The sequence below is a fragment of the Nanorana parkeri genome, unplaced genomic scaffold (assembly GCF_000935625.1).
Source record: "Nanorana parkeri isolate BGI_ZX_2015 unplaced genomic scaffold, ASM93562v1 scaffold651, whole genome shotgun sequence".
Taxonomy (NCBI): Eukaryota; Metazoa; Chordata; class Amphibia; order Anura; family Dicroglossidae; genus Nanorana; species Nanorana parkeri.
The window spans coordinates 631,785-644,890 of record NW_017306919.1 but is presented as its reverse complement, the minus strand read 5'-3'; the positions used below and the strand labels follow the sequence as shown (position 1 = coordinate 644,890).

The window sequence follows — 13,106 nt, the reverse complement described above, 5'->3', positions numbered from 1 at the left end:
TTTTTGGGGTACTGCAGTTTTTCGCCGTTTCACGGTCGCACGCAATCTGTAAACTGGGCATGTTGGGTATCGTTTTACTCGTTGTAACCTCATCTTTTATATTTCATTTAAAAAATGGGTAATTTGTTGTGTTTTGGGGCATTTAATTAAATTTGTCACTAAATTTTGGGGTTTAATAAGGAGTTGCGCTAATATTGCGCAACATAAAAATTTTCAACTACCACCATTTTATTCTATAGGGTCTTGGCATTCAGAAAATATATAATGTTGGGGGGTTTTATGTCATTTTCAGGCCTAAAATGTGGAATATAACATGGGTGCAAAAAATGAAAAAAGGGCCTCAGTCATGAAGGGGTTAACAGGGTTGTGGATCAAACTTCGAGCAAGAGTTTGATTGTTTGAGCTCATGGGCCCATGAATGGGTGACCCCACTGCAGTCCTTAAAGTTAGACCCTAGGATGCAGAAGTAATTCATTTTGTTACATGGTTAAGACTGCACAATTCCTAAAATTGGCCCAAAGTTACTGTCAAGCTTTAGTTTCACATTTTTCTTTATTCCTTATCTTTTGCTTCTACCAAAGCTGCACAGACAGATTCTCTTTACACCAACTATAATGATAGAGGCATAGAGAAAGTACAGTGTTAAAGTTGAATGGTAGCAAATTGTGATTAAATTCTGAGGTGCAAATCCAGATCCATTATACATTAATCAGTGTGAGCACATGAATCACAACATCACTGCAAGCAAAGAAATCAAAAATATTCTAAACCAAGGAACCCACATTCCTTGTCATTAAGCACAGTTCACTCACATCTAAATAATGGAGGAAAACAGCTGTGGAGTGGTTTAACAGGATTCATGGGTGTGTGTATCATCCTGGGATTTGTTAATAAACAAATTACCCTATCTTTTACAGCATATATTGAATAGTAATAAACTATTTCCAATTATTCATGAAAATAACATGACATTGATGACATGAAAAAAAGTTAGAAAAAAAGTTTTCTTTCAACAGTTACTTCCAATGACTTAACATGGGAGGTAATTCCCCAGGCTGGAAACATACCAACACCCAGAGAGGGTCATGACATGTTGTAAGTATTTTCATTGTGAACGAGAAAATCAAATGCCATTATTATTTTTACTTCAACACTTTTATGCCATGGTATTTTATTTCAGTTCAAAATGTATATATATTTGTATATTTAGCCTAATTCTAACACTTTTTTGTTTTAAGATGGCGTGCGGAAGGGATAGAAACTCTGTGAAATTCCTATTGCTTTCTTTGTCTCTTTTGGGAGACATCTCTAACTTTTTGATGGGTGTCAGATAAAATAAGAAGTAAGGGGTATTCCTCATCAACAAGGACACGGACAGCAATAAAATCATGATGGAGTTTGCAGTCACCACACAAAACTAAAAAAGGTTTCCACTGGAGTTGGGTTTTAAATATTAAGAGAAGAAAGAAAAATTAAGAAAAAAACAGTAGCAACTTTTATTGTAGCGTACATGTATAACTACATAGTACCATATATGTTGATATGTGAGGCCTGTTTTACTGAATGCAAAATATTTTGGGCCCATAAAACACACTGTTTCCTTTTTGGTGTCCATATACACTGATCAGCCATAACATTATGACTTGTGTAACGATATCAGCCAAACGGTAGTAATGTACAATTTATATTTTACTAATTAAATGTAAACTAAACATTAATTGCACAGGGGATAATGAATGAACAATGGGAGTGCATTTCAAAACATATAAATCAACAGTAAAGAAATAGGTTTAGAAAAGCACATGGAAATATTAAAAAGTTCTTTACCTGGCCACTAGATGGCATCATACTTTCTGAATTCAGTAAAGCAAATGGAAAAAGAAAAGGTTCTTACAACCTCCTTGCTGCAAACCAATTTTCAGAACACTTTCACTGGAAGGCAGGCTGATAGCTGAGTTGATTGGCTGCTCCAACAGACTTCACACTGACACTGCTGCTGATGGCTACTGTCACAGTTCAGCTACAGACTTGCAGCTGAGCTGTTACTTGTAGTTCTTCAAGTATATACATACCTCTTACCCCTGGTTCTGCAGGCATGTAGGGCTGTGCTGGTGTTTGTAGTCCTACAGACATGTGCTCTGTACCTGACTCACTCTGGCACCTGTCTGCAAGCTTTAGGCGTCAGCCGACCTCTCCTGCTGTTTCTTATGCAGCTTCTCGGCCAATCAGTGCAGTCTGCTTGTAGCCAATCCTGTGGATCCTCCTTCTTCCTGTCTCAATTTATACTCAGGGCAGCGAACGGCACGATGCCTGAGCAACGCTTTCCTAAGCTAGTTGCTGAGTCCCCCCATTTGTGATTTACCCTGAATTCCTGGAAGTTTTCCTGTGTACCGAACCTTTGGCTTGTCCTTGGAAATCCCTGTCTACTGGCAGCCCTGTGCTTCCCTTTTGTCCTTGGGAATCCCTGTCTACTGGCTGCCCTATGCTTCACTTTTGTCCTTGGAAATCCCTGTCTACAGTCTATGCTGTGCTTTGTCCCTGGAAGTCTTGTATTTGAACTTCCAGCTTTAGCTGACTTCCACTACCTCATTCAGTTCCCCTCCTCTGTTCCCCTGCGTGTACTCCAGCTCTGGGAGTTGTCAGCCTACGCTGCTTGGACCCTTTTCTTGGAGTGTCCCTGCCAGTGTAGCGGAAAGTGTCCACATACCTGACTCCAGTTCATACCTGTGAGTCCCAATCCCCCAATCCATGACAGCTTCAGTCAGGATTTTCTGTTGGCTTAAGGTAAGGCCACCCCATTGCAACGGACGGCAACAAAGTCCACTCGAATGACTGGGTCTTGTACAGAAGCTGCTTGCTTTTGTGCTCAAAGATGGTGGCCAGCACACCAGACTTAATGGTGGAGGACCCAGCACCTGGTGACAACTCACTTGCCCAGTCCCTGTTATCCCATCATCCCCTGATCTCCTGCACTTGCCCAGGGAATATAAATTCCAGCCTTCCCACCATCTGGTGCTAAAAGTGACCCTGCCTGATGGGACAGGGTCTGCTATTTGGAGAACAGCTCTTGCATGAACACTGAAATATGTTGAGTAGATATGGTCATAATTTTAAATCACCTAGCCATAGTACAACAATTAAAAGCAGAGTATAGTTTTGGGGCCCAACAACCAATATTGGAGTGCATGCGTTAGACTTGGTTAAATGGAATATATCTGAAGACAAACATGCAGGCTAATTCTACTACCTACAGGAAATCACTAAAAACATTTTAAGTAGATTAGGAATGTTAACACTAAACTACTGATGTTTGGCAAAATGTCACCTGGTCCAATTAATCCCACTTCTAACTTTGTGAATGCTTTAAGCTTGGGTAATTGCATGAATAAAGATCCATATTCAGTTCTAACTAAACCATCACAATGGTAGATTGGGATCTGATTTACTGTTTTTGGTATAGACTCAAAACCAACATCTGTAGGAACAGAGCTGTAGCTAGCTCCTTTTGCCCCCGAGGCAAGAACAAAAAATGTGCCCCCCCCCCCAACAGGAGGGTGATGTCACCCAGCACTGCACATGCGTGGCATCATGGGATGTCATGCGCCCCGCCACCAGGATGTGTTTTTTTTTTAATTATTTTTGTTTGTTTTTTATTTTTTACTGTTGGGGGGCTTTGGGGAAATATTAGGGGGCCTAAACAGCCCCCTGATATTTGCCTTTTAAAATAGAAAAAGAAACTGAGTGCTACTCCTCATTGAGAAACCCATGGAAGAACAGGAAGTGATGTAAAGCACTTCCTGTTCCTTCATAACTGGGGACACATAGTACTTTGTGTCCCCAGTTATTTACAAACACTGGAGTGATCAGCTGATCGCTCCAGTGTTTGCTCTGCACACAGAGGATCAGTACATATCACAGATATGTACCGATCCTCCGCCGCTCGGCCATGCACAGAGGGGCGGCACAGCCTGCAGCTTCTTCTCTGGATCCCTGCTGCTCTCCCCCGCCTCTATGGGCAGAGGCAGCGGGGATCCGGGGAGAAGTGAAGCGGTGAAGCCGGCGGGAAGGGGCAGAGAAGGGAGCCGCTGTCACAGCAGCATGGTCAAGCGTTGAGGAGAGAGAGCGCCGCCGGCTGTCAGATCCTGGCCGAGCGGTTCTCTCTCACCTCACCGCTCGGCCATGCTGCTGTGACAGGAGCTCCCTCTTCCACCCCCCTCCAACCAGCTGCAGTGTTCACTTCTCCTCGGATCCCTGCTGCCTCTACCCATACAGATGGGGGTGAGCAGTGATGAACCAGAGGAGAAGCTGCAGGCTGTGCCACCCCACTTCTCCGTGCTGGCTGCACCCCTCCCCCACCCCTGCGCCTGAGGCAAGAGCCTCAGTCGCCTCGCCCTCGCTATGGCCCTGTGTTGGAACATCTGTCCTTTTAACCTTGAAAAACTGCAGGAATACTGTAAAAATTCATATGCAGCCTTCTTTTTCAATCATAAAATATTTATTGAAGTTTTAAAGGCATACAGGTCAATGACATAATAACAGAGGCTGACAAATTATAAAACTTACTAAAAAATGTAAGCGAATGAAAACATATTACATGGCGGCCAGAATAAACGGATCTCCAAGCAAAAAAAAAAAGGGTGGGAAGAAGCATGATTGAGAAAAAACAAAAGTTGAGGAAGGAAAAAGAAGAGATTCAGGAAGGTAGGGATCCAGGACTACCTGTAGGGAAAAAATCGTATCCAGCCAGTTCGGAGAATATTAGCCATCAAAGTTCTGTGAGACGTAGATCAAAGGAATGGGAACGTAAATATTGCAACCATGGCTCCCAAAGGCGATCAAATAAATGTTCTAAGCTTTCTAAAATTATTTTTTAAATATATTTTTTCCTACTGTCGGGGGCTTTGACGAAATGTCAGGGGTCTAAACAGACCCCTGATATTACCCTTTTGAAATAGAAAAAGAGATTGAGGACACAGAATCCTCAATCTCTTTTTTTGCAGCCCCTGTTATGAGTGAACAGGAAGCCTCTATACTGAGTGTTCCTGTCCATTCATAAATTGAGGATATAGCATGCGTTAGTGTGTCCAAAATCATAAATGAACAGGAAGTGATGTTCCTGTTAAGGGTCCACAATGTGCATTTATATTTGGGGACACAGCAAACATATTATGTCCTGAATTATTTACAAGCAGTCATTGATCAGCTGATCGATTAGCGCTTGTAACCGCTCTCCATCCTGACTCGCTGTCACAGGAGGCTGAGCGTGGTCGGTGCTGGGAGGAGAGTTCAGCCTCCTGAGACATGGCTGACAGCTGACTCCTCCCCTGTACTGCCGGCTCAGCCTCATTTGACAGCTGATAGCTGTCTCCTCCCCGCCATGCTCTCCATCCTGACTCACTGTCAGAGGAGGCTGAGCAGGGCGGTGTGGGGAGGAGAGCTTAGCCTCCTGTAACAACGCTAACAGCTGACTCCTCCCCCGCACCACTGGCTCGGCCTCCTGTGACAGCTGTCTCGTCCCCTTACCGCTCTCCATCCTTATCTCCCTGCTGTCACAGGCCTAGCGGGGTGGTGCGTGAGGAGAGCTCAGCCTCCTGTGACAGTGCTGACAGAGTTCTACTCCCCACCCTGCTTTGCGCCTGACATTTTCTCTCCCCCCCACTGGGCGGTTCTGTCTTGGGGGGACACAGAGCAGTGCCCAGCGGGGAGGGGAGGGACTAGAGATGCAACGCATTTTCGTCCACAAAATGGTACTTTCTGCATTTTGCCCAAAGTACCATATATAAGTTTCAGAGGCTGAAATTTCGGTGCATCCCTAGTTTCTACTCTTTTTGCCTATTGAATGCAAACGTATCACTTTCATGGTAAGTGGCTAGTTTGCAACATTTATTTAACCTATACAATTATTTTTCTATCTTTTTACAGTATAGTGAAAAGAAAAATATATTTATTTGGAGGATGTTGCGATAAAAGTGCAGAACAATGTCTCCCAGGAATGTATGCATGTGACCTTGGTAAGAAATTAAAAAAACAGGAATTACAGGACATGCAGCCTTCATAAGCATGCAGCCTTCAAGTATATGCATTGCACATTTTTCTGTCCCTTACTTCTTTTGAAACTGCTTTTACTGATGGGAATCTCCTTTCTCAGTGAGTAAACCTAGAACAGGGTTAGGCAAGTGAAACTGTTGAAACTAAAAATCCCTCTGGAGCGCTGAGAACGCCTACCCCTGACATAGAACACTCATTCTGTTTGATTTAATGTGAGTGGCAGAGGTTCCTCCCTCAGAATCGTATTAGTCACTTATCTGAGACTCATCCCAAGGTTCACTGGGGCAGTTAAGCTGCCTTGGATTTTCCAACAATCCTTGACTACACAAGCACTTACTGCAGCTTCCACAGCTGAAAAATGCTGGCATACATTAGATAGTTAGAGACTGCAATATATTAACAAAATACATTTATACAGATAATGCATCTATCACCATTCGAAAGAATATCAATATTGTATAAAATTACCAAATATAGGTATAAATAAAGAATTACATGTTATTTAATATCCAAGGCACTGCAATAAAATTGTGTCCACTGAGTACTTTATATACACTTTTTTTGGTTTGTCCAAGAAAGTTTCCTTTTCAGTTATGGTCTCTTGATTGCAAATCTATTTCAGGTACACTAACCTGGGAGAAGCTGAAAGTAAATGGAGCTGCTCCCCAAACCCTGAGCCACAGTATTGCAACTGTTGGGGAGAATGTTTTTGTTTATGGTGGCATTCATCATGGAAGAGCTGTTGATGACTTGCATATGTTCAATACAAGTATGTAAACACACATTTTTACATCATTCCAGTAGGTATAGTCATCATTTTGCAATACATCAGCAAAACATGTCAGTCACTATTGAACAATTGGCTAATTCAGCTAAATGGTCAATTTTTTATATTTCAGTTCCACTTATAAAATCACTGTCAAGTATTTAATAAGGGGACCATTTATAAAGTAGCCATGCTGCTTGAACAAATGTGCTTAGTTCTTTGCTAGCTTAAGAACTCTTGAGCCAGCGGAGTGCTATTAAAATGAATGAGTAAAGTAAAAAAAGAAATGCCAGGAAAGTCCAATCACATGGCTTGTCAAAGTAATGTGACCAGCCTCTCTGTTTATTATGTAGAGAGAACTCCATAGCACACCACAGGCTCTATTATGGCTGTGGTAAAATGCAAAGCGTACTGTGGTGTATTAGTTTAGAGCACTGTTTCTCAACTTTTTTTCAGTCGCAGCACCCTACAAAAGTATGAAAAATCTCAAGGCACACCAGTCTAACATGTAATGGATTTTAAGGGAGGACCCCAATAAAAAAAAAACAAAAAAGTCCCCTTCACATCAGCGCCCCCTTTACATCAGGAGTCCTCCTTTCATATCAAAAGCCCCTTTCACATCAGAGTCCTCCGTCCCCCCTTACATCAGAGTCCTCCGTCCCCCCTTTACATCAGAGTCCTCCATCACCCTTCATATCAGAGTCCTACCATCCCAAGATTTCGAGGCACCCCTAAGGAAACCAGAAACTGGCTTGAGAAAGGCTGGTCTAGAGTATAGCAGAGCACCGATAGCATCTGTGTAGTGATTAGTCACTAAACAGGTGAAACACATGGCTCCCAATTGTGCGAACTACGCAAATAGTATAAAGTAATGATCACACAATTGTGTGCAATTCATTGCTTAAACATTCTACTACTTGTGTAGTCTACACCATAGAGACCCATTTGTATTTTATTTGAATGGGCTGCCTAATGCACCAAAATGCAACAAAGAAATGCATGTAGCATTTTTGGCAGTGCACCACACATACAGGAAGTGCATTGCAGCAGCAGGGTGAATTGGGATGCCATTCAGAATTAATGGCGCCACATTGCACCAATGCACATAGCATGCGTTACCATTTAGATTAAAGGAGAACTATGCTTTTCACTCACCTCATAGTTCTAGCCGACTTGTGACAATGAGACTGTCACAGGTCAGCTTAGTTGATCGGGAAGTGAGCTCACCTCTCAATCCTGTCACGGCTCTCTGCTGTGACAGGGGAGGGGCTGGATCCCCCCCGCTCCGATCCGCCAGCACTGACTGGCGGAACGGACGGGGGAGGGGGCGGGTACAGCTGGATCTGCCTCTAGATAAGCAGAGCCAGCTATCAGTCACGCAGCTGGGTGGATCCAGACATAATTGTTTGTGTCCTCCCGTTACCCTAAGGAGAACTATGGGGAAAAGCCTTAACCCCATAGTTCTCCTTTAATGTACGTTGGATATTGCCACAGGGTAATAGTATGAATGGGCCCTAGTGATTAATTTCTGGAGATTTTTGTAGTATGTAACCATAGCCTAAGGTGACTCACAAGATATTACCCTCCAAATTCTAGCTGATTCCTTGGTTTCACGGTTTCATTAAAAATTGTTCCATGAAAACTAACACTTTGGAGAAAACCACAGATTTGCCAAATACAGAGGCAACAACATCAGAAATATTAAATCAATACTTTAGTATTGTATATGATTAATGTCCTGTGGCATTGTGTACTTCTGAATATAATGTACTGGTTAGTAATGTGTGTCGCTTAATATGTCTTTCTTAGTATCTGAAACATGGGTACCAGTCAAAACATCCGGCTCACTTCCTGAGGCAAGGTAACAATCACTGTAATGTCAATGTTATACTTACGGTCATGTTTAAACATTGTGTGTGTAAAAATCAGTTACTTTTTTGCACAGGTTGGGACATTCATTTGCTACTGTTGGACAACAGATATATATGTTTGGAGGTAGTTCTGTGGATGGCGTGTTCTATAGTGATGTGTATATGCTGGACACAGGTAAAGTCAGAACGATTCAAGTGTAATAGCAGGGAATTCCCCTCTAAGATCCTGACCACAAACCTATCTCTTTAACGGTTTAGTCTCAATTAGGATGTATTATTTATTTAACTGATTATAAAAACAAAAATACCTATTACAACACTCAAAGGTTAATACATTAGAAATGTGGCTAATGTATTCATTGAATTTGCTTTATGATGAGTGAGGACACTGTTCTACCCATATATAACATGAACATTCACCTAGCCTAGATTGTGTGTGTACACATCTGAGTGTTGCACACAGTGTAATTTTCTATCCTTGAATTAAAGTCCCCATACAGCAAATTAATAATAGTAGCAGGGATTCAATAATTATTTTGGTGGGCAGTTACATTATTGATGGAATTTATGACAAAGTGATGTTTGCAACCAAAGCCTTTCATATCTGGATGCTAATATTTCTTTTTTTATTACATTTTTAGCTACTTTAACTTGGCAGTGTTGTGAGATCAAAGGAGAAACCCCAGCTGGAAGAAAATACCATTCATTCACAGAACACCATGATAAGGTACTGTACTGAATACTGATAAGAACAAATTAGAGTCTTCTTACAAGGATTTACAAGTTTTTAATAAAAAAAAACAAAAACATACTTGTGTTAAATTTGGGAAGAGCTTGTTTATTTTAACCATACATTTTTTTCTCTGAGTGCAACTCCTGCTAATAAAGGATCATCATTTCATATATTTCAGGAAAAGGTACTGGTAGATTAATGGGCACCCCACCAAAAGGCTATTAAATGTCTATAACCATTGCAGGAACATAGACTGATATGGCATAGACTGTAGCTTCTTTAGGCCTGGTTCACACCTTTCCGTTTTGTAGCACGTTCAACGCTCTACGAACGCTCTACAAAACGCTCAAACATTAAAATCCCATTGTTTTCTATGGGTATGGTTCACACCTTTCCGTATTTCAGCCCGTCTGAACACGCTACAAAACGGCCTACGTCTGAAAAGGTACATGAGCTTCTTTTCGGCGTATTGGGCCGTTTTGTAGCGCGTTCGCGGCCATAGACTTCGACGTGAACGGACGTAAATAGTGTTTGCGCATTTTCGTCATCAAAAATCGCGCCTATAACGCCCGTTCTGCACATGGCTACAGACTCCACCCCAGGCTTGCAGACTGTATTTTTCGACCAAAGAGGAAGCTTCGGCCGAAAAGGGTTAGAAGGAAAGGCTCTATGTACTCTGTAAAGTTTAATATAGCAGCATTGTATAAATAGGTTAGAGATGAGAGGATATATCTTTTGTTCACTTTATGCTTGTTCTGCCTCCTGAGTTGCAGCTATTATTCAACTAACCTGCACGGGGTCCTATTCATATTGCTTTACAGCAGCCCTGGAGTGAAAATGTGTTCTAAAGGAACAAAAGAGTGTGATTAGGTATGACAGCTAATAAAGCATATGTGGCTATCTATATAGTAGCTCAGATAGTCAGCTTGTTTTGTCTGGCATTTATAATTTGTGTCCTTCTTTTTTACAGTGTTGCATTATTTATTAGAGCTTTATAAGTAAACCCTAATAAAAAATATGTAGAGAGTTAAACTATATCAATGGCCTTCAGACATCTTCTCTCTAACCTGTTTAGTAAATACTATATTATTTTCTTTGAATGTCTTAACAGGATATTTACCTATTTGGAGGCATCGCAGAGTGTGGAAATGAGACAGAGATGCTGAAATGTGATGTCATGAAATTAAGTCTCGGTAAGCCATGCTTGGCTGGAAAATGATTAATTACTAAGACAGGATAAACTAGATATGCAATAGAAACTAACAAATACACTGTAATAATTGTTTAGAAATAATTATAATTATCTTTAGAAGATTTAAACAGTGCATTGCATGGGGCATATAAAATTAAGAGGTGAAGCCAAAGTTGAAGTACAGCTTTAATAGAAAAACAAATTGGCTAGGTTTAGGAGGGGTTAAAGTGGCACTAAAATCAAGGGTTACATCCTAAAAATGCATTCAAGTACCTTAACTATCAACAAAAATGTATCTTATTTGTGTATCACTCGGCTGCAGATCTTCAAATCATCTCTGAATTGGTGCTGGCTCTGTCCTTCCTTCTAGAGGGTGGCTATTTTTGTTCCCCATGGTCCCTGTGTGTGTTATAAAGTAGCCACTGCTCTAAACTCACTCCTGTGATGGACTACAATCTCATGTTTAGTTTATTTAATTTGTATTGAGATTGTAGTCCATCACAGTAGTGAGCTTGGAGCGGTGACTACTTTACAACACACACATGAACCATGGGAAACAAAAGTAGTCACCCTCCAGAAGGAAGGACAGTGTCAGCACCAATTAAGAGATGATTTGAGGATCTACAGCCGAGTAATACACAAATAAGATACATTTCTGTTACTAGTTAAGGTATCAGAATGCATTTTAACATTTAAATCCTGAGTTCAGTGTCACTTTAAAGCAGTGGTTCTCAATCTCATGTTTAGTTAACTGGTTTATATTGAGACTGTAATCCATCATGGGAGTGAGCTTGGAGCAGTGGATACTTTACAACACACACAGGGACAATGAGGAACAAAAGTAGCTGCAGAAGGAAGGACAATGTCAGCACCAATTCAGAGATGATTGGAGGATCTACAGCCGAGTGATACACAAATAAGATACATTTTTGTTAATAGTTACGGTACTTCAATGTATTTATAAGATTTAACTCCTGAACTTAGTGTCAGTTTGGAGCGGTGACTACTTTACAACACACACATGAACCATGGGAAACAAAAGTAGTCACCCTCCAGAAGGAAGGACAGTGTCAGCACCAATTAAGAGATGATTTGAGGATCTACAGCCGAGTAATACACAAATAAGATACATTTCTGTTACTAGTTAAGGTATCAGAATGCATTTTAACATTTAAATCCTGAGTTCAGTGTCACTTTAAAGCAGTGGTTCTCAATCTCATGTTTAGTTAACTGGTTTATATTGAGACTGTAATCCATCATGGGAGTGAGCTTGGAGCAGTGGATACTTTACAACACACACAGGGACAATGAGGAACAAAAGTAGCTGCAGAAGGAAGGACAATGTCAGCACCAATTCAGAGATGATTGGAGGATCTACAGCCGAGTGATACACAAATAAGATACATTTTTGTTAATAGTTACGGTACTTCAATGTATTTATAAGATTTAACTCCTGAACTTAGTGTCAGTTTAAGGTGTAAGTATGAGCAAAATTTAAAAAATACATCTATGATGCAGTTTGTCAGTAGCATTCACAAGTTAGTTTTTCTTCTTCTGAGTTCCCTATGTAACATTTTGTTACCTGTTGATCTGGTATTTTTCCATGTTCTGAGATCTAAAACTAAAAAAAAGTGTTGACTTCATTTTTACTTTAATGGGTGGGGGATGCTAAGGAAAACAGAAACTACTGTTTTAATGCTAGTGACAAACTGCATAATATGTGTCATTTTTAGATTTTGCACATAGTTCCCCTTTGAGGCAACCAGATGAACTCATGTCTGTATAGGAATCCCTTTGATAATAAAGTATCTGCTGAAAATAGTGGTGCTTCAAAGTGTTGAGAGACTATCTATCCAGAAATGCCGATTTCCCACTAACTGCCTTCCTAGTGGGTCCCTATAAATCAACATGAATGTTAGGATTCAGATATGTCTAGAATACAGACATTTATCCTTAGAGAAAAGCTTTTATACGTAAAATAAAGAGCCAGGCTAGATGGAGCATTTCGTTTTTATCTGCTGCCAGGATTTTATCATTCATATGGTTTCTTGCATCATTATTCCTTCCTTGCAGCAGATCTTACTCCAGAAATGACAGCTGGTTATATGATTATGATGTTCAATAACAAGTGGAGATTAGCCAGTGCTTACCAGAGAATGATACTCAAACAACAGTTATAAAACAGTATATAATGTCACCAAAGGGCAAGAACAGAACACAGTGATAGAGACATTTGTTTTAGCTATGATAGTCCTGGTAGAAGCACATTAAGTATTGATGTAGTACTGTTTACTAAGATGTTGCTATGAACACAGTTCTAATCTGTCTTAGAAATGTTAAAGCCCCATTGAATAGTCTGAATCAGTGGAAGTTTCTCTCTCAGTACACTGCAGTTTGGTTATAATTACTCCTGTTCATTATACTACTAAATAATGCAAAATATAATGGCTTAAGTAAGACAATGAGATGTTGCTGCTTATAGCGTATATATATATA

At 40.6% G+C, this 13,106-nt stretch overlaps 1 protein-coding gene across 1 annotated transcript in view; it reads left to right on the top strand.

Moving 5' to 3' along the window:
* LOC108792506 (rab9 effector protein with kelch motifs-like) overlaps positions 1 to 13,106 on the top strand; it is a 55,103-nt gene that overhangs the window by 17,735 nt on the left and 24,262 nt on the right. The window contains exons 4-10 of the mRNA XM_018563298.1: positions 1,017 to 1,095; positions 5,923 to 6,011; positions 6,671 to 6,817; positions 8,624 to 8,675; positions 8,760 to 8,860; positions 9,327 to 9,412; positions 10,530 to 10,611. Of these exons, the coding sequence (XP_018418800.1) occupies positions 1,017 to 1,095; positions 5,923 to 6,011; positions 6,671 to 6,817; positions 8,624 to 8,675; positions 8,760 to 8,860; positions 9,327 to 9,412; positions 10,530 to 10,611 (636 nt within the window). The remainder of the gene's footprint in view (positions 1 to 1,016; positions 1,096 to 5,922; positions 6,012 to 6,670; positions 6,818 to 8,623; positions 8,676 to 8,759; positions 8,861 to 9,326; positions 9,413 to 10,529; positions 10,612 to 13,106) is intronic.